Below are 20,833 nucleotides of genomic sequence, written 5' to 3'. Positions count from 1 at the left end.
TCAAACGTAGTTGTGGTTTAGAAAGATATATGGTTTGGATATGGCAAAAACAGTCTCCTTTACTAACCCATTAACTTTCAAACAAGCTTCTGGAGTAGTTCTTCGCTTCTTCCATGGTTTCATTCGGCTGTTTCTATCAAATTGCAGTCTGCTGGTTATCCTGTATGTTAGTTACCCATACTTTATTTTAAACAGATGTTATACTATGACTAAATTATATTTAAGAAAATGATTCATTTTATAATTGTAGGAGATGGATCAGTGAATCAAAGAGATTTCAGTCTCAGATGTGAAGTTTGATTTGCAGCTTCTCGTATTTGATGATGTTTTACTCTATTTATTTTCATAGAATGCTCTGCTCCACAACTGAAGAGATGCAAGCATAACTGCAACTCTTTTTTGGTAATTACGATAGCACAAATAGCTCAAAATAATCTCCAAAAAAACACAGAAGCAGCCAAGAATAATCACAAAGCATCAATCACACGAGACATGCCAAATTTTTACGTGGAAAACCCGTTTAAATCAAAGGGTAAAAACTACGGGACTTACTATAATATAAAAGTGTGGCTACATGATCACAATAAATACATTACCTTAGCTATCATCAAGAAGTGATTATTCCAAAACATAATGGAGAAAGTTGGAGAAATTCCAACAATAGAGACAGACTTTGAAGCCGAAGATCCACAAGCTACAGCTATTGGTAACTAATCCGATCATGCAAAACTAACAAACACGAGTCTTGTAGTCACTGTCATAAAGCGTCTGCAAACAAAGATTCAAAGTGTAAATAGCTATACAGTATTAGAGGCATGGTATGAAAGACAAAATTTTTTGGTACAATGGAAAGGTACCCATGTAAAGTTCATCCAAGCAAAAGCCTAGGAAATTAGGAGTTGAATCAGCTCAACTCTTTAGCTTGAGAAAAGGTCTGCATTTCCCCAAGGAGTCCTGCTTGTTTTGGTCAAAGGGCTTTCATTAATTGTTAACTAATCAAATGATGTGAAACCCAGGAAAGTTTATCTAAGTTTTCCTAATCAGCAAATTCTAAAAGGTTACAAATAAATTCAGATGCATTTGCAAATTCTCATATACCTCAGACATCCCCTTCATTGGATTCAGCCAAGTTCCTCTTAATAACAAATAAATTCAGGTGCATTTCCAATTATAATATACCTGTGATTGGGATATCAGCCAAATTCCTGCTAAACTAACATCAATTATCTTTTGTTCTTCATCAGTTTTGCATCATTTTGTTGGAGAGACTGTTTTGTCGCATTTGAGAGAGGAACAACTGCATGAACAAAATATGAAGGTGTGTTATAAAAGTTGCATCATAATCTCTCAACTTTGACGTGTCCAAATAGCAATATATAGGATATTCATGCGTAGGTCAGTATCAGAGAAGCAATGCAATTCCTTCATCAGTGCCAAGTAAAAGATATAAACATCAGCAAGGCATTGCCGGCTGGACAATAACATCAATAATATGGATTCTCACTTTCATTCATAAACCTTTTAGTCCCGTAATTTACAGGCCAGAGAAAAGCAAAATCCATACATAGATTCAATGTGTCCGTATTTCCAATAGCAGGGATTAATGAATAAAACAAAATTTTGTTGGTTTTTTTTTGGTACATACAAAAATGTATTGTTTAGATTAAAACCATATGGTGCTTCACTTGACTAAGCAATGCAGAAACCATTACAAAAATTAATTATTTTTCAGTGAATATTAAAATAACTCGTATTTTAAAATAATAATATTCCTGACCCAGCCAAGGGACCATATATTTTGTTTTTCTAGTTATAGAATAGGACAATAATTGTAAAAAAAGAAAATCAATAAAATAAAATTTGTATGGGATATAATGATCCCAATTTGACATACCTGCCTATTTCATTCATCAATTATAGCAACATAAGGTATGTGGTTAATTTTGGACCACTCAGGTCCTTCATCCCTTTTGCACCGTTCTCCCATCATTGGACACCACAAGATCTTTAGCCCAAAAGCGAAGAAAGCATGTTGTTTCCCGGAAGAGTCTTGAGGTTTGGGTAATTTGCGATAGCCAACCACTGGAGAGAAGTGAGGTTGCGAAAGCCTTTGGAGGATAGGCTCTCCACTCCAGTTTTGGGAAATTCTTGATGTGGACATGTGTGAGAGAGGAGGGCAGTGTGACTCCTATCTCATCTCGAGGAAATGACACTGCATCAGGATACCCATTTGATATGGAGAGATATTTAAGACAAGTGAGTGTATGCAAATCCCTCTCAAGTATTGCCTTCCAGATATTGGGTCCACCAATTGTAAGCGATGTGAGATGGGTAGGAATCCCCTCTTCCAGAATGGATGTCACATTTGGAAAATCCCTTATTTCTAATTCTTTTAGAGCGTTGAGACTGTGCATATTCCCAGGCAAAGCTTGGAGACGTCTACAAGAGCAAAGGCGGAGCACTTCAAGGTTTGTGGTAGGCAAACCACTCTCTCCTAAGGAAATCAAATTTGAACAATTATTTATCCATATTAGCTTGCAATACTTGAGCTTGTTCAATCCTTGAGGTAAACCCTTAAGCATATCACATTCAGAGATATCAATAGATTCAAGAGAAGAGTTATCTTGAATTTCTTGGGATATGGACTCTAGCTTTGGACACTCTTCTATTTCAAGTGTTTTCAGTGTGGAGGGCAACTCTCTTCTATTTATTCTCTTTAGAGATTCACAAAGGGAAATATGCAACTTCTCAAGAACACATGCATTGTTGGAGTCAACATCCTCTCCTTCATCCAACAATAAACATTGCAAATTTTTACAATGATAAATGCCTAGCACTTTCAGTTTCGAAGGCAAATTGCTCCTTGCAAGAGAAATCAATTTTGGGCAATCGATAAGATCTAATTTCATAAGTAATGTGAGGGAGTACAAGGTTGTCGATAGTTTTTCTAGCCTTTCACAATTCTTTATTGTCATATTTACAGTGCTAGAAGGAATCTTCAATTGCATCAATTCTTCTCTTTCCTTTTCTGTTCCTATGGATACAAGTTGCGGACAATTGGATATTCTCAAATATTGGGGTGACAATGGGTGTTCATTCGGTTAACCCACCGAAATATCATTAACCGAATTAACTGACCTTTCAAAATTTTTAACCGTTAACCGAACTGAATTTTTTTTCCAAAAAATTAACCGACCCCAAATTTTGTCGGTTAATTCGGTCGGTTAACCGAATTAACCGAAAATTATATTTTTTTAATTTTTAGTTAAAATAAGTATAAAATTAACCGAATTAATCGAATTAACCGAATTACTCGAATTAACCGAATTAACCGAATTATTTGTATAAAATTATATGTTTTTTATTTTTATTTTTAGTTTTAGATTTTTATATTTATTTATGAAATTATTTGTAATTTTTATGATTGGGTTGAGTAATTGGACTGGGTTGGCTATTTGGATTAATATATATTAGATTGAGTATTTGGATTTATGTTGGATTGGATTTGAGTGAATAGTGGGCTATTTATATATTATAATTTTATTTATTAATTTTTTCGGTTAACCGAAAAAATTCGGTTAACCGACCGATTTCGAACCGAATTAACCGTTAACCGAAAACTCAAAAAATTATTAACCGACCCCTAACCGAATTAATTCGGTTAACCGACCGATTAACCAAATTCGATCGGTTAACCGAATTTTTTCGATTTTACCCGAATTTTGCACACCCCTAGGTCATGGACTGAGTTAGCAATCCCCAATTCTTCTCTCGAGAAAACAACTCCTCACAATAAACAATCTCAAACAATTCCACTTTGATTGATCTTAACCTCAAGCATCCTGCTGCAAAACTAAACTTGGAAATCCCTCCAAACGAGATTCTTTTTATGGAACTATAATCTGCAAAACCTTTATAAATTACCTCGTGGCAACCGTGAATTTCTAATTCTGAAAGCAATGGAAAGTTTTGAACAGAAATTATCAACTTCCAGCACCAACGAATTGCAAGTTTCTTCAAAGAAGGAAGGTCATCCAGCATACTTCCTAACAATAAGGGACAATTTTCAGTCAAGAGTTCACGAAGTTTAGGGAATTTCCTAGCTTCCTCATCAACTTCACACAAGTTCCACTTCTCCCAATTAAGCATGTCCTAACTCTAAAATCTCCAATGAAGAAAATGTGTTGATCGTATTCTCTCCAAAGAACTCAACTCCCACAGTCCTTACATTGCGCAATCCTTTAATACGTACCTTTTTCAACAATGGCAATTTCCCAATTGATGGCAATGACAATAAATTTATACAATCATCAAGGCATAAAGATTGTAAACAATTGAAGGATGAATCTCCCACCCAATTTGCCAACATTTCACCACAATAGAACTTAATGCTGAGCTCCATGAGCTTCTTAGAAGGTTGAAGTCCATCCAACACCTTTTTCTCGACTTCTTCTCTTCTATTCTCAAAGTCTTTGCTCCACTGCAATTTTAAATTCCCAATTCTCGACTTATCAGATAATCTAGCCATCCATGCATCTCGAGGCTCAGCTATATTCTGTAATCCTGAAATACAAAGTTCTCCCCTGAGATTTGACAAATTCATTAGCTCCCTTATTTTATGTCCCTTCTCTTTACCCAAAACAAGAATGGAAAGTTTTTGAAGATTAGTTAGCATGCTAAAATTGCTTGCCATGCTTTCTAATTTATTTGCACCAGTTATATCAAGATAGCATAGGTTGACCAACTTTTCCATCTCTGACGGTAACTTCTCAAGCTTATCACACCTCTTTAATAAAAAGGTTTCTAAATTGTAAAGGGTAGTAACTGATTGCGGCAAGCATTTAATAACTCTATTCTGAGAAAAGTTTAGGTACCTTAAGAGTTTCAAATCTCCCACAAAATCTGGCAACATGGTGATTTGGTACCCTTCCAAAGAAAGTGCCCTTAAGCATCGCAAGTTTGGCAACAAATTCGTTAGGACATGATTGGTTAAGTAATAAGGTAAAAAGCCCGAAGACAACCTTAATGGAAGAAAGGTTCGTAAATGTTGCGCTTCATAAATGCCTTCAAATTTTTTGGTGCCGTCATACTCCTGGGCAATGTAAGATAAATGGCGAGCATGCTTTGAAATTCGTTGACTATCCTCTATTTTAAAGCATACTTCTCCGGCAACTGATTGAGCCAAATCATTAATGAGATCATGCATAACAAATCGAGATTTATTTTGACGCACACTTGCAAAAGGGACCTCGACACTAGATCGTTGAAATACTTGTGACCCAAATCATGGATGCACTGTTTATCTGGTACTTCTTGTAGAAACCCTTGTGCCCTCCATAACAAGATTATTTCTTCCTTTTCAAACTCATAGTCCTTGGGAATAATGGCACAGTACATAAAGCATCGCTTCAAATGTAAAGGAAGATGATGGTAGCTTACCTGTAGAGCTGGGATTATTCTTGACTGATCTTTAGATAGCTTCCATATCTCGCTCTCTAACATATCTTCCCAAGCATGAAGGTCTACATTAGTGCGCAATAAGCCACCGAGGGTTTTAGCAGCTAAAGGCAAACCGTTGCATTTTCTCACCATCTTCTCATCAACTTCCTTTAGGCTTGGATGTCCTTCAAAGTCCCTTGCTCCCAGTGCATGTTGAGCAAATACAGACAAACAATCATCAGTTGACAAAAGCTCTAAGGAATGAGCATGCAAGGCACCCATTGTTGAGGAAACACCGTGGTTTCTTGTTGTCACAATAATTTTGCTTTCTTGGGTCCTTGTTTTGAAAGGAGATTGTAAGATAGTCCAGTCATGATAATTCTCATTCCAGACATCATCTAAAACAATTAAGAATTTTTTCCCGGACAACTCCTTCTGTAACTTTTCTTGAACTTTATTCAAATAATTTTCATTGCATGGCTTGGAAGTGACTGATTGCAAGATTTCCTTTGTTATTCTCAAAACATCAAAATCATCAGAAACGCAAGCCCATGCTTTGAGGTCAAAATGATGTTGAATGGAAGCATTATTGTAAACAAGCTGGGCAAGGGTTGTCTTACCAATCCCACCCATCCCAACGATGGGAATCACATAATTTCTTTCGTCGTCACTCTGCAAGATCAAATCAAGAATTGTCTGTTTGTCTTTGTCTCTGTCATACACATGATTTTCAATCTCCAAAGAAGTAGGCTGCAGTCTTTCTTCTAGTCTTGTGGGTCTTTCGCAATCAGTCATTCTTAAGTCTAACTTGCTTCTCTGAGGTTCCAAATCTTTCAATTTGGCCGTAAGATCCCTTATCTTGGACATTATATCTCTGTTAAACAGAACATCATTGAATGAAGAAGGAATATTGAGTCTGGATCTCTTACTTGAGCTGCCTCGACGTTCCATCATCAGATTGCGCCTGTCAATTTGGGTTGCAAACTCGTCCAGAACATCCTCCACATCGAATGCCAAGTTTTGGAGGTCGATCAACCAGTCTTTCACCAGCTGCTCTTTCATCTGTCTCTCTTCAGCATCATCAAGCACCCTACGGATCTGCTTCAGTTCCTTCTCCAAGTTCTGGATCTCCTCAAGAACCTTTTTTCAGTAGCGAATTGCAGGAGCTCGGATGAGGCCAGCTTCTCAAGGGAAAAGTCAACGAGCTTGGAAACAAAAACTTCTTTTATAGCGGACAAGGCTTCAAGAAAAAGCTTGGTTGCCATCTTGTAAGAGAAAAGAGCAGAGAAAGGTTTGAGAAAAGAGTGTTGAGCAAAAGTAGGGATGGAAGTGAATTATTTGATTGTAGGTACTGAAAAACACAAGTGCTATCTTGCTTTTGCCCCTTGATTGGGTAGACAAATAAATTGTAAAGAAAATGGCAGCACTTTTCGTTGAAATTTCTATCCTAAACAGTGGGAAGTTTGGAGGTGACAATAATAATAATTACAAACAAAATGTTAAAATTTCGACTTTATTATTACTTCTTTTTCTTATTGCTAGCTTCATGGGTTTTTTACCCAAATATATTGAAAAAAATATTAAATATCAAAATAAGTTATCACTGGATTAATTATTAAAATGGTATTTTTTTTTGGTTGCGTATATCTGAGAGGGGCTACTCATTTTTTTAAGCCTATTAGGTAGGTGCAACTGTCACATTAGCTCCCCTGTTCTCTTTTTTAATTCTTTTCTGAGTTGCACTTGTGTTGCACGTTTTCGTAAAATATTTTTCTTTTTTTTAGCAAGATTCCAATACACTGTATAATATGTCGATATGCCTAAATTTTTTGTAATTTAGCTGATAACTTATTCGATATATAATTTTTTTATTTATTTAGGTAAAAAACTCGTATTATGGATTCTAATATTATAAAAAGTGAGATGGATACATATTATACTAGGGAATATAGGTCGCTAAAACTTCGTTCGCAGTTTCTTGAGATGGATACACATTATGTTTCGGATATTTTTACCCATATTTTGACCCGTATATAAATTTAAATATTTTAATAAAAATAAAAAATATTTTATTTAAAAAACTCCTCTTACGACCTCAAAACTTTAAATATAAATTTAAATATACATTTATATAGTTTTCTTGAAGATTTAAATATAAATTTAAATATTTTTACTAAAAATAAAATGTGCAACACAAGGGCAATTTGGGAAAGAATAAAAAGAGAGTAAGGGAGCTGACACTTACCTATCAGGCATGACTAGACAGGCTCGATCTATTTCGGGTATTTTTTATCTATATTTTAACTATATTTTTACCCGTATATAAATATAAATATTTATAAAAATAATAATAATATTTTATTAAACTAAAAAATTAATATGAAAAAAAAGATAGGCGCAACCCAAAAAATATATCATTTTGATAATTAATCTAGCTGACAATCAACTTTAGTATTTAATATTTTTTTCAATATATTTGGATAAAAAACCCCTAGCTTCATTCTCTGTGATTGTCATTTTATCTTCTACTTAGGTGTCATTTGTGATTTTGTTCCTTCTTCGGTTGTGCTTATTGCGTTAAGATTGTAGTTTTATTTTGGTTGTGTTTTTATCTTTCGGGGTGGATGGCACCTGTTTTGTTTCTCTAAAATAGAAAATTTTTAATTTAAATTTTTTTATAATTTATAAAATTTTTAAATTTATAATGATAATTTTATATTTTATCCCTTTAATTTTATAAAATTTTAACTTAATCATTTAAGATAAAATGTATTAAAATGATAAAATACAATTTTACTTATCGTAACAATATTTAATTTAATTTTGATTAAAAAAAGTATTTTACTTCATCCCTACTTATAAGGTATGACCCCTCCATTTGTTGTAATTGACTTTGCGTGCCTCGCTTTATGGTATTAGAATTTGGGTGTTTAATGCCTGGGTGTTGAGAGCGGGTCGGGTCTTTTCTGTTGCTCTATTTGTGAAACACTTCTGTTTGATGAGCCCGCATTTTTTACCACTTGGTACTCATGTTCATGTGTGTTTTTTTTTTTACATGATTGAATTTCTCTTTATTGTTATATTTTTCATATTTTTTGTTTTATTATATTTTTAAAATATTATAAGTTTTATTTTTTATAATTTTTATATTAATTTTAATATTTAAATCATTTTCATTTTTAAAATTTTATATTTTTATGGAAAATTATTAAATTAAATAAAAAACTAACACATGTCGCAATTTGATTAGTCCATTAATTTTTTTAATGGTCAACATAATCAATAGTGAAAATCGTTAACGGAGGGGCTTAATTGATTTTTTTTATTAACAACAAAGGCTTAATTAGGTGCTAATTTAATATAAATATTTATTTGGGTATGAATTTAATACAAAAACTTAATTAATTTTTTTGTATTTTCTTAAAGAGTTTTTTTTTGAGACATAAGCTTTATCTATAGTTATAATTGTAATTATATCTGTAATTATGTTTGTAAGTTTAAAAGAAAATTTAAATAGTAAATAAATAGATAATTTATTTTGAAAAAGATAGTTAGATGATGATAGTTAGATGATTTATGATTGTAATTATAGGATAAATTACATCAATAGTCACATAATTATTAGTGTGTCACTATTTTGGACACCAATGAATGATTCAACTCCAAAATTTTTAATTTACTCGTTAACATTATATATATGTTGCCTTTTAAATTTTATAATTTTAAATTAGTTCATGATAAAATTATAATTTAACTTTTAAAATGGTAAATTTTGATCTAATTTTCTAAATTATAAAAAATATAAATTATTAAAATAATAAAATTACATTTTAACTCTAATTAAAATATTCAACTTAAAAAAAAATTCGGACGTTCGGCCAACAATGGAACTTCCCCATCAGGAAAATTGGAAAGCAACTTTTGAGAGCTAATAATAATAGTAAAAAGGGGTCTACATTTTATGGGATAAAGAAATGTAGATTACAATAATTTCGCAGCATGCGTTAGTGGGCTTGGCTCCTAGTGAAACTAATAATAAAAGGTGTGCAAATGGGCCGTGGAGTTAGGTTCCCCTTATCCGATTGTATAGGTATTATTGTTAATATAGAAATATATGAGTTCGAGTGTAATGAAGTGCATTATCTTCTTATTTATGAGTTAGGAGAGATTAGAAGTAGTTTCAGACATTGTATTTAAAAAAATAGATATGATCAAAACTTATAATGAGATCATTAAAAAAAACTATTAACATGTCATTATTTTAGGCACCAAATAACTTAACTTCAAAAATATTTTATACTTATTAACATCATAGATATGATATTTTGGTCACTCCTCCATTCAATTATTAATAAAATGTTGATATGGTCTTAACATGTGACAACTTTCATTAAGATGACTTGTTATAAATAAGTTATATCATGAAATTAACATCGTAGAATGATATTTTTATAATAAACTTTTTTATAAAATTGAAGCTTAAATTTATTGATTTTTAAGATTTGAAGCTAAATCTAAACATTATAGAATTAATTTTGTTATTACATTAATATAAAAAGTCATGTCAACATTCTATTAATTTTTAATAAAAAGTGACCAACATATCAAATATTAATAATTAAAAAAATTAAAATTAATTAACAAACATAAAAATAAATTTAATTACGGATGAGTACGTAGTAACAAAATTTAGCCATAACTATAGACTCACCTTTCTCGAACCGAAAGTTCATATTGTAAAACCGATCTTTGAATTGATTAGATATGTTTTGATATTGATGATGAATATAAATATGAATAGAATAAATTAAGATTTTTAGGCGTGAATAAAATTTTGTTACATCATCAAATTTTAATGATATGAAATTATTATTATACATTTATCCATATTCAACTAACTTTTCAACTCTATTTTAAAAATAATATAAGTAATTAAAATTTTAAAAAAATAACATATAAACTTAAAATTTACATAATTCTTTGATGAATATTTAATTCAATATAATTTTTACTTTTAAAATATATAATATGAAATAAAAATAATTTAAAATGGAAAAAAATCACTGCCTAAAATTAATATTTTTAAAAGTCGGTTTCATAAAATAAAAAATATTAAAATTATAAAAGAAAAAATATGTTTGTTTATAATTTCAAAAATAATTATTTTAAGTAATTCAATTAAATTTATATTAATTTGGAGAAGATAGTAGATATCGATGTGTTTATATTAATACTTTGATATCTTTCAATTTTGTTGATGTGGTATTATTTTATTGGTATCTAAAAATTATACTTTTAGGATCATTCTAATATAATTTATTCCTTAAAATTATTAGTACAAAGCGTAAATTATACCTAAGGCCACCGAATTATTAATAAGTTTATATTTTGGTTATTCAACTTTGAAGAGTTACAAAATAATTATCGAACTATCCAAAATTTTTTATTTAAACCACTGGATTGTTAATGAACTTCAAGAAACAATTTGACAAACAATGCAGTGAAATAGTATCTACCTATGAAAAGAAGAACATCTCTTAGATCCAATCGGTCTGTAGTGTTGGAGATTGAAGAAGAAAGTTCAGATTTTGGTTCGCAGGTTGGTGTTGGTGGTGCAAACGAAAAAGGTTATAAAACAATGATTTTAACAATCTAATAACTTAAATAAAAAATTTTGAATAGTTTAATAACCATTTTTTAAATTTATAAAATTGGGTAACCAAACTTAAACTTAATACTAATTTAATGACCTTAATGGAGTTTAATCTAGTATAAATTACTAATCATTATTTTTAAAAAGTAATTTATAAGGTTAACTCCATTTCCAAGAACTTCTTGGAAGCTTAAGTTCATCAAGAGTTGCATTCAATAGTTTATATTGAAAGTTTTGAGAAAAATGGGTAGGGGTTGTTCTGTAACACCTCGAAAATTTCTACAGTAAGATATTATCATGGATATAATAAAATAAGGAAATAAAGTGACAAGAAGAGGAAAATTTAGTTATGTCATTGGGAAGTATATTATGACATATTAATTAAAGAAAGGACTAAATTGTAAAAGTAAGAAAAGTTTTGTTGCCCAAGAGTAAATACTCAAAATTTGAGAGATTAAAGTGTAAATATGAAAAAGTTGAAGGACTAATAGTGCAAATATTTTAAGAGTGGAATAATCTAGAAACCAAGGAAAATTGATGAATTAGGACCAAATTGAATAGGTGAAGAATTTTGAGGGACTAAATTGCAATTTTACTAAATTAAGTGATGACTCAAGAATGGAATTTTAAAATATCATAAGGGAAAATTGGTCAATTGGAAGAGAGAGAAATCTAGAAAGTAATGATATGTTGGTGATATTTTATAATTATATAATTAGATAATTATTATTTATTTAATATTTTAATAAGATATTTTATTATTTTATTATTTTATTTAGCCTATATATATGTGTGTGTGTGTGTGGAAAAAAAAATATACACACCATCATCTATATTTTCCCATGCATTAACGTGAGAGAAAGAGAGGAAGAAAGAAAGTTTTGCTTTCTTTATAATTTGGTCCTTTTTACCAAAAATTCACCATTTCCACCCAAAAATCAAATGATTTTCCATAGCTACCAAGAGAGAAAAATGTTAAGGAGACCATGGGGAGTTAGAATATCAAGTTGGATTCAAGAAATAGAAGCTGGAGGAGAGAGAAAATCAAGTTAAAGATTAGTATCAATAGAACAAGGTAAGTATATCAAGATTTCAATATGTTTTTAAGTTTGTTATTATTGACAAAGCATGGAAATAATATTATAGTAGAGTTTTCTTACATAAGGTCCTATGTTCTTGATATGTTAGTGAAGAGAAAATAAGAGAAAGTGATGAGAAATGGTGTAGAAAAAGAAAATAAGGGTGTTATAACATGGTAAATAATATCTTGCACTAAAACAGTTATGGACAGCAGCAGTAGTCTAACTTTGAAAAATCACCATAAATTTTAGAAATCGAATTAGAAGATTACAAAAATATGTAATTAAATATTATTGAGTCTAGTTTCTTATAGAAGAAGCATTGTAAGCAATGGATTTGTAAATTTTGATATATAATGAATTTTGTGAGACAAGGTCAGAATGAATTCGGGTTCCCTTGTTCAGACTTTGAAAAATCATAAAAAAATGAAAAAAAAATAATTAGGGGCTTAAATTTATATTTATAGAATCCTGAATGAGTCTAGTTTAAATATAAACAAACTACAACATTATTTGAATTCTGTAAAAGGAGATAATTAATTTTTAGTGAAGAAGGGTCAGAACTATCAGACAGCAGAATAGGGGTGACTTTAATGAATAAACTGTACTAATTGGATAAACCAAAAATTTCTGAAAATTTTATGGTAAAAATATATGTGAGTCTAGTTTCAGATAAAATTTACATATCTTAATTTTGAGTTCTGTAACTCAAGAAATAAATAATTTAGTGACTATGACTCAAATGGACAGCTTTGAATATACATATAAGTAAATAGTGAAATTATTGATAATGTTACTTATAAGCATATTATATAAATTTTAGGATGTGGAATGGAGAGGAGGAGGAGGAAAATATGTATGAATATTCATCTAGCATGGTTAATTTGCATATTTTAGGCTCAGGGACTAAATTGAATAAAAGTAAAACTTTATGGGCAATTTTATAAAAATGTCAGATATGACCAAATTGCATGAAATGGATTATTTTATTATTTAAATTACAAAATTGAATGAAATTATTAATTTAGTTCAAGATCGGAGGAAAACACGTTTTAGGGATTAAATTGAAAAGTGTTGAAATTATGAAAAGTTCTGATATTTTATAGAATTCATGGACTGTTATCAATATATATGAGAATAATAGCTGGAAATAAGGATTAAATTGCAAGAATTTTATTTTCCTGACCTTAATGATGAAATCGTCATTAATTAAAAGTTTATAGGCAAAATGGTAATTTTGCCTAGAGCATTAAATAAATGCATTAGAATATGAAATGAATGAAAATGATGATCAAATTTATTTATAAAGATCCGGACGACTCAAATATGAGACTTGATCATGGAAAAAGAAAAAATATCGGATTAATGAAATTATAAACACAAAGAAGCAATGAGGTAAGTTTGTGTAACTTGAACTGTATTTTAAATACTTGAAATATGTGGTTATGTGATGAAAATATGATTTGAATGCTTAATTCATGATATTTGATGAAATATTGATAATACTCGAAATAAATTGAAAATAAATCCCGGTTGAATGAAAGGAAAATTGATGGATCTCTGAAAAGGAATTAACAGTAAAAAGGATCTAGCCCGGACGGGTGATCCTATCCTGATATAGCCCTCCCGAAGAATATGTGGAAAATGGATTTAGCCGGACGGGTAATCCGAATTAGGTCTCAATTTAGCTTTGGACTGGTAATTCGATCCAAGCTCATTAGAGTAATTGTCGTTGCGAGGATTTAGCTTTGACCGGTAATCCCATTTATAAGGATGAGGTTCGCAGGAGTGTGCTCTCTGATATGAAATGTGTAAGACCATGGTTGAAAGATACCATGGCAACCTGATATGGAATGTGTAAGACCATGGTTGAAAGATACCATGGCAACCTGATATGAAATGTGTAATACCATGGTTGAAAGATACCATGGCAACGTGATATGAAATGAATAAGACCATGGTTGAAAGATACCATGGCACATGACAGAAAATGAGTAAGACCATAGTTGAAAGACACTATGGCATCATGTCAAAGATAAATAAGACCGTGTATAGGAGACGCTATAACATCTGTTGAACAATTGATATTCAGGTAATATGTATCAGATGATGAATGGTTATATAAAATGGTTGTGTGAAATGTTTACAAGAACTGGTCATATAGAAATATATGTACAAAAAGTTGTATGAAATAATTATGAAGATAGATAAACGAAATAAGTATAAATACATGGAATATAATTTATGTTAAGTTTGATATAAGCTATTACTAGAATAAATATACATAAAATATATGGAAATGATGGAGCATGAAATATTGATATAATGAAATGAATGATAAATGCTTATGAAGAAACGGTAAGAGCATGATATGTTTCATGACATGTACATATATGATTATCTCTGATATGTTGATACAAAGAAATTATGTAAGTTGAGACTATTATTAAACTCAAGTGCGATATGTCGAGAAAATAGATATATCAATATTGAATTTATATGAGATATGTGCAAGTATACTAACAATGTTGCTGTTTGATGCTTATACAAGTGCCAAACTGTTGATTGAATGTAATATATTTATTTATATGATGCATTGAATCGGTAAGTATTTAAATTTTTTTAAGTGATCTGCAAATGGTAGTAATGCTCCGAAACCCTGTTCTGGCAGCGGATACGGGTTAGGGGTGTTACATGTTCGATGGTCTTCCTTAACAATATTCCCCATTAGAATACAATGACATGAGCTTGGTAGAATTTTCAAATTATATAGAACCAATGGTGTTTCAAAATGGATATGAGGAAATCAGTTCTTATTAACCTTTTGGGAATGATCAACTGTTGTATAATGGGAATGATCAACTGTTGTATAAAAAAGTTGGTGGATCCAAAAATATATATAAAATTATAAAAGTAAGATGTTATACCTAGAAATTATCTTAAGAATATTTTAATTCATCTTTATTATGCAAGACAATTAAGAAATATTATATCGAATTAGAACAATGTAACTGTGTTGAAATGTTTTAACAAATCAGAACGAATTCGGACAACACTCAATAAAAAAATTTTCTCAAAACTTTTATAAGAAAGACACATTTAAGTCTCCAATCTAAAGATCTATTTATAGCTCAAGAATAAGTGTTCAAGCAAGGGCGAAAGGTAGAAATTTTTTTATCGGTATCGACGATAATAAAAGTGTAATTAAATTTTACTTTTACAAATTTAAAATTTTATTCATTTTAAGGAATCAACCCTTACAAGTCCTCTGGATTTGCCCTTGTGCTTAAGTAACCCAACTATTAAAAAAAGGGTAAATTGCACCAATAGTCACTCAACTTTAGGGTAGCTAACAAAATAATCACCTAGGTTTCATTTTAGTCACTTAACTTTTGAAAAACAACAAAACAGTCACTAACGTTATAAAAAAGTGACAAAACAGTCACTGACTAACAGTTTCCGTTAGTATCTTAACAGAACCGCTGATGTGGCAAGTTAACTGGCCGATGTGGTCAGTTAAATTGCCACGTTGGATGAAGGAATTGCTTTCACGGGCGTTTTTGCCTAATGTTGTTACTTATGGGGTGTTGATAAATTGTTGTTGTTGTCAAGGTGATGTTTTAAAGGCACACAACTAGTTTTATGAATTGTTGATGAAAGGAATTCCACCCAATGTTGTCGTTTACACTACTGTCATAAAGTTACTTTGTAATAAAGGTAAGATGCTGGAGGCAAAACGTATGTTTAGATTGATTAAAGAGAGTTATTTCTTTCCAAATTTGTACACTTATAATGTTTTGATGAATGGATATTTCAAGATGGATAGAGTCGACCGAGCCTTGGAAATACACAGGATGATGATCAGTGATAGGTTGGTACGAAATATTGTTACTTTTGGTATCTAAATCGATGGACTTTGTAAGGTGGGTGAACTGACGGTAGCTAGGAACTACTTGTTTGTATGGTTAAGTACGGTGCTTTCCCCAATATTTTTGTCTACAATTGCTTGACCGATGGCTACTGTAGGGCAGGAAATGTTTCTGAAGCAGTGGAGTTAAGCTCAGAAATGGAAAAGTTGGAAATTTTGCCTGATATTATCACATATAGCATTGTTGAAACCATCTTTCAAAGTTTTGATTTTAATGAAAAAAATGGGGAATCGACTTTTTGAAAATAAAACATGGAGTCGCCACCGATCTTTTTATTTTGGTGTGATCGGATCACCTAAGAATTTGGTTATTTTAATAAAACATTTTTGGTTCCCTAAAACAATGATTTTGGTCTACGAACTTTTGAGAAAACGGGTTCGGGAGTCGGTTACGCATGAGGAAGGATTAGCAGCCTCACTATGCCCAAAATTGGTACCAAATCGATTAAATACTGTCTTTATATCTAAAATTAAAAATATTTTTGAAATGTGGTTCTTTTTAAAAACGTTTGAATAACCTGAGTTGGTCGTCAAAGTCTTCTCGTTCCGAAGGAATATAGCATCATATCCTGCACGATACGTGTCCTTTATACCCTCAGAAACACGATAAATTTTGACCTCCAAAAGTTTATGAGTTGAAAATTACAAAATGATGCCCGATTATTCAGTCCAACGTAAAACCGAAGCCCAGCACAGTAGGGCATGATTCCTCAAATTTCTAAACATCGAGCCTTGCCTTATTTTTAGAATTTTTAAGAAACATGAGTGAAATTCTAAAGGGGATATTCGATTATTTTGAACCGATAGGAAATCGCAACCCAGCACGATTGGGCACGATTCCCGAATTGCCAAACATTGAGTATTACCTTCGTTTTAAAGAGTTTTTAGAAAGCCTGCATGAAATTCTAAAGGGACATTCGATTATTTTGAGCAAACGATAAATTGCAACCCAGCACGTTAGGGCACGATTCCGCGAATTGTCAAATATCGAACATCGCCTTCGTTTTAAAGGATTTTTGGAAGACATGAATGATTATAAAACTAGCTTAAAGCGCATTAATTCGATTTGAAATAAGACGAAATTAATCATAAAAATTTGGATTTTATAAGACCACGTCTCAAAAACCAAGTGGAAAACGATGATATGGGGTAATATATGTACGCATAAAATACGACAAGAGAAGAGTGAAGATAATATGACTTATTTAATCAACTAACAAACACTTAAACAACTAAGTATAACTAACTTGGTAATATAAGTCAATTTCGATCGTGCAGGGGGGATAATAAACATGACAACATAAAACAATGAACAAATAATATGCAACGACAACATATATAGAGTAAAATAAAATAATCAATATAAGATGCACAAGACAAAATGCAAATAAAAAACAATATGGTACAACACGAGTTTAAAACAATGATAAACACTTAATATGTATATTATATGATGGATTGGTGGATAAAAAAATCACTAGAAATATATGATCATATAAAATGTGCATCATAAAATGAAGATTTTAAAGTCAAGTAATACAAGGTGTTAAAAACATTTAAAGATACATGCAATAAAATAAAATTTGAATGATACATGTAGTATGAAAGAATAGTAAGAATGCATGATAAAATATAATCATAGGAAATATACACAATAGATTTACAAAACACATGCTAGAATTTAGAATAACTTACATATATAAAAAGAACTTTAAATATATAAATAATTATTAAAATATATACTATAAAAGAAGAAATTTGAGTCAAATAGTGTACAAAATATATTTAAAAAAGAATATCTACTTAGGCTTGACCATATACGTATAATAAAATGTGAAGAACACGTAAGATGTGAAAAGTTTTAAAATAACAAAAGAATATGATAAAATATATTTTATATACATAAGGTTTTGAAGTATACGTGTATATGTGTATATATATATATATGTATATATATATATATAGATTAAAAAGAAGTTATGCATGTAAAGTAACATGGCATTCATAATATGGGATAAGAGCTAATTTCACCATGAGCTATATAAGTATAACAGTAATATATATATTCATCTAGATGTAAAACATTTGAATGAAATATAATATGGAACGCTGAAATAGTATGCTAAAGAATTTAAAGGTGATTTTACAAAAACAGAATAGGGTTATTATAATAGCTTAATACGTATATATATATATATATAGAAATGTTAGAAACCTTAAAATAATAGACCTTACTAGTCCAAAACTCACTTAAAATAAGACATGTACAAATAAAGAATATTTAGACGAAATATTATATTAGTTGTTAAAATAACATAATGTGGAACTTTAAAATAAATAAAAAAGGGGTAAAATTCTTAGAGTAATTTCAACAAAACAAAAAAGAAATTAATGAGTTCCTTTTTAAAACGATGCGTTATAAGTATAGAGGACTCAATTAAAAAAAAAATAATGGGGACAATTTATGAATAAAATAAATTATTAAAATTGAAGCAAGGGCCAATGCGTAACGCGTGCGAACGCTCAGGGTCCAAAATTGGAAATACCCTGGGTCTTAAAACGCAACACTGAAGTTCAGACCAAAGTGCAAACGAGCACAAAATTACGGGAAAATTTAAAAGAAAAATAAATGCGAATACAGGCCGATTTGAATGCTATGTGAAAGGGGAAGGACCTATATTGGAAATATCCCCTCACCGCAAGAACACGCGGATCCCAGGGGTAATCGGGTCGGGTCGCACGGTTAAGGCCTACCAAACGACGTCGTTTTTGAACCATTTAGATTGGTTGAAACGGTGCCGTTTTTGTTTGCTTAAAAAGGCCAAAATCAAGCCTTCATTCAGCCGAATCCCTTATGCATTCCCCAACCCCCTTTCTTCTCAACTAGCAAACCCTAAATTCTTTCTTCCATATGCCGATCTACCACCACGAATGACGGCTACGACTTCGGATTCCAAAAGGGTGGTTTTAGCCTTGAGGTTCCTCTTAGGCTTCAATTTCAACGAAGTGAAAAGGAACCGGTGGCTGAATCGCAAGAGGTGATTCTTTTTTCTTTTCCCTTTTATTTTGTTATGCTAAAAACATATGCCAAATCTAAAAAAACAAAGGACAGATTCAAAAAAAAAAAAAAAGAAACAGAAGCACTCGAAAATCATCTTTTTGATTTTTTTGGACTGCTTTTTGTATTTCAATAGTCGTGTGTAAAATACAATATGTTTCATTTCGGGCTTTATAGCCAAAAATATCATTGATTTGCTATTGTCTATGTTTTTTGTTTTTCTTACTTCGTTTCTGCCCTACTTTTGCTTTGCTTCCTTTTTTGCTCTTTTTGCAGGTGCACAAAGGTCAATGAGGCCGTAGATGGACATTTTAGTGCCACGGGACAAAGGGGAGCCGGACCTCGGGCGTTGGACGCGCTGACGGTGCACGTGGATGGGGTACGGCGCTAGGGGGAAATTAGGGTTAGGCTTGGCTGGAACTTGGTTTAGCCATTGGGCCTATCGGGCCATCCGGGTTAGGGCTTAGTTGGGCTTAGATTGGGTAATTTAGGTCTGCTGATTATTTGTAATTTGAACATTAGATTTTGGGTTTTATTATCATTAACAGGTTTTCTAAAGGGCCGGGCAAAATTGGGCCCGTACAAGCATAATTAAGGGTCTTTGTACTGTTGGTAAAGTGGAGGATGGGAGCTTTTTATTGCAGAAAATGAACAAAGATGGAGTTTTGGCTAATTCTGTGACTTACAATTCCCTGATTGATGGGTATTGTAAAGTGGGGAGCATGGAGAAGGCTTTGGAGATATGCTCTCAAATGAACGAAAATGGTGTAGAACCAAATGTTATCACTTTCTCTACATTGATTGATGGTTATTGCAAGACTGGAAACATGGAAGCTGCCGTGGGATTTTACTCCGAAATGGTTATCAAAGGTCTTGTTCCAGATGTGGTGGCTTACACAGCTTTGATTAATGGGTATTGGAAAAATGGTAATATCAAGGAGGCATTCCGGCTGCATAAAGAGATGCTGGAATCAGGATTAATGCCCAAAGTTTTCACGTTAAGTGGTTTAATTGATGGCCTTTGCTAGGATGGAAAAGTTTAGGGTTTTTTTAGGTTTTTTTTTTCAATTTCTTCATCCAACGTGGCAAGTTAACTGGCCTCATCAGCTAGTCTACTTGCGACATCATCGGTTCTGTTAAGACACTAACGGAAACTGCTAGTCAGTAATTGTTTTGTCACTTTTTTATAATGTTAGTGACTGTTTTGTTATTTTTCAAAAGTTAGGTGAATGAGATGAAACCTAAGTGATTATTTTATTAACTACCTTAAAGTTGGGTGACTGTTAATAAGACATATTTTTTAACTTCAAATTTTGAACTAAAAATTTGAAATAAAAAGGTGGGACTTCTAATAAAATCAATGGCACATTTTCACAACATTTCTTTCTTTTTATTAATCTCCTTCTTTTCTTTCCACATTATATATACATATTATATGTCTACACCATTGTTGTATGTATGTGTGTATATATATATATATTATAAATAACATAAAATTATAATAATATATTTTATTTTAAAATATTTTATATCATATAAAATATAAAATCTATATATATTATATACGACGGAAATGAAGCATAAAATTGGAGATTTTGAACATGTCTAATTTTTCGTGTTGGTTTGTGTAGGTTGGAACATGGAATTCTTTTTAATCTTCGTAGAGTGCATCTCAC

General features: G+C 31.2%; 2 protein-coding genes across 4 annotated transcripts; one reads left to right on the top strand and one right to left on the bottom strand.

Annotated features, from left to right (window-relative positions):
* Window positions 1-519: 519 nt before the first annotated feature.
* Window positions 520-6,906, bottom strand: LOC108465281 (putative disease resistance RPP13-like protein 1). 3 transcript variants are annotated; one of them, XM_053020754.1, is made up of 4 exons: window positions 5,440-6,906; window positions 1,180-1,297; window positions 858-954; window positions 520-768 (listed from the first exon to the last, which is right to left on the bottom strand). In XM_053020754.1, the coding sequence occupies exons 1-2, from the start codon at window positions 6,499-6,501 to the stop codon at window positions 1,241-1,243; spliced, it is 1,119 nt and encodes a 372-aa protein (XP_052876714.1). In that variant the 5' UTR covers window positions 6,502-6,906; the 3' UTR covers window positions 520-768; window positions 858-954; window positions 1,180-1,240. The 3 variants fall into 3 exon arrangements, with proteins under 3 accessions (XP_052876714.1, XP_017621087.2, XP_052876715.1); XM_017765598.2 differs by lacking the exon at window positions 858-954; XM_053020755.1 differs by lacking the exons at window positions 520-768; window positions 858-954; window positions 5,440-6,906 and adding an exon at window positions 1,895-3,159 and having other exon boundaries at window positions 1,255-1,297.
* Window positions 6,907-19,477: 12,571 nt separating this feature from the next.
* On the top strand, window positions 19,478-20,457 carry LOC108465282 (pentatricopeptide repeat-containing protein At5g61400-like). The gene has a single exon (XM_053020753.1). It carries the CDS (start codon window positions 19,805-19,807, stop codon window positions 20,183-20,185), a length of 381 nt encoding a protein of 126 aa, XP_052876713.1. The 5' UTR covers window positions 19,478-19,804; the 3' UTR covers window positions 20,186-20,457.
* Window positions 20,458-20,833: the final 376 nt, after the last annotated feature.

Source organism: Gossypium arboreum, chromosome 10, assembly GCF_025698485.1.
Source record: "Gossypium arboreum isolate Shixiya-1 chromosome 10, ASM2569848v2, whole genome shotgun sequence".
NCBI lineage: Eukaryota > Viridiplantae > Streptophyta > Magnoliopsida > Malvales > Malvaceae > Gossypium > Gossypium arboreum.
This window is presented reverse-complemented; position numbering and strand designations above follow the sequence as displayed.

What these genes read in the sequence shown, in the direction of transcription:
- LOC108465281 (XM_053020754.1), bottom strand. Translation starts at nt 6,501, where the DNA reads ATGAAAGAGCAGCTGGTGAAAGACTGGTTGATCGACCTCCAAAACTTG. An exon ending in GAATAATCCCAGCTCTACAG is followed by an intron (nt 1,298 to 5,439) that starts GTAAGCTACCAT and finishes TTGTTCATGCAG; the next exon opens with TTGTTCCTCTCTCAAATGCG.
- LOC108465282 (XM_053020753.1), top strand. Translation starts at nt 19,805, where the DNA reads ATGAACAAAGATGGAGTTTTGGCTAATTCTGTGACTTACAATTCCCTG.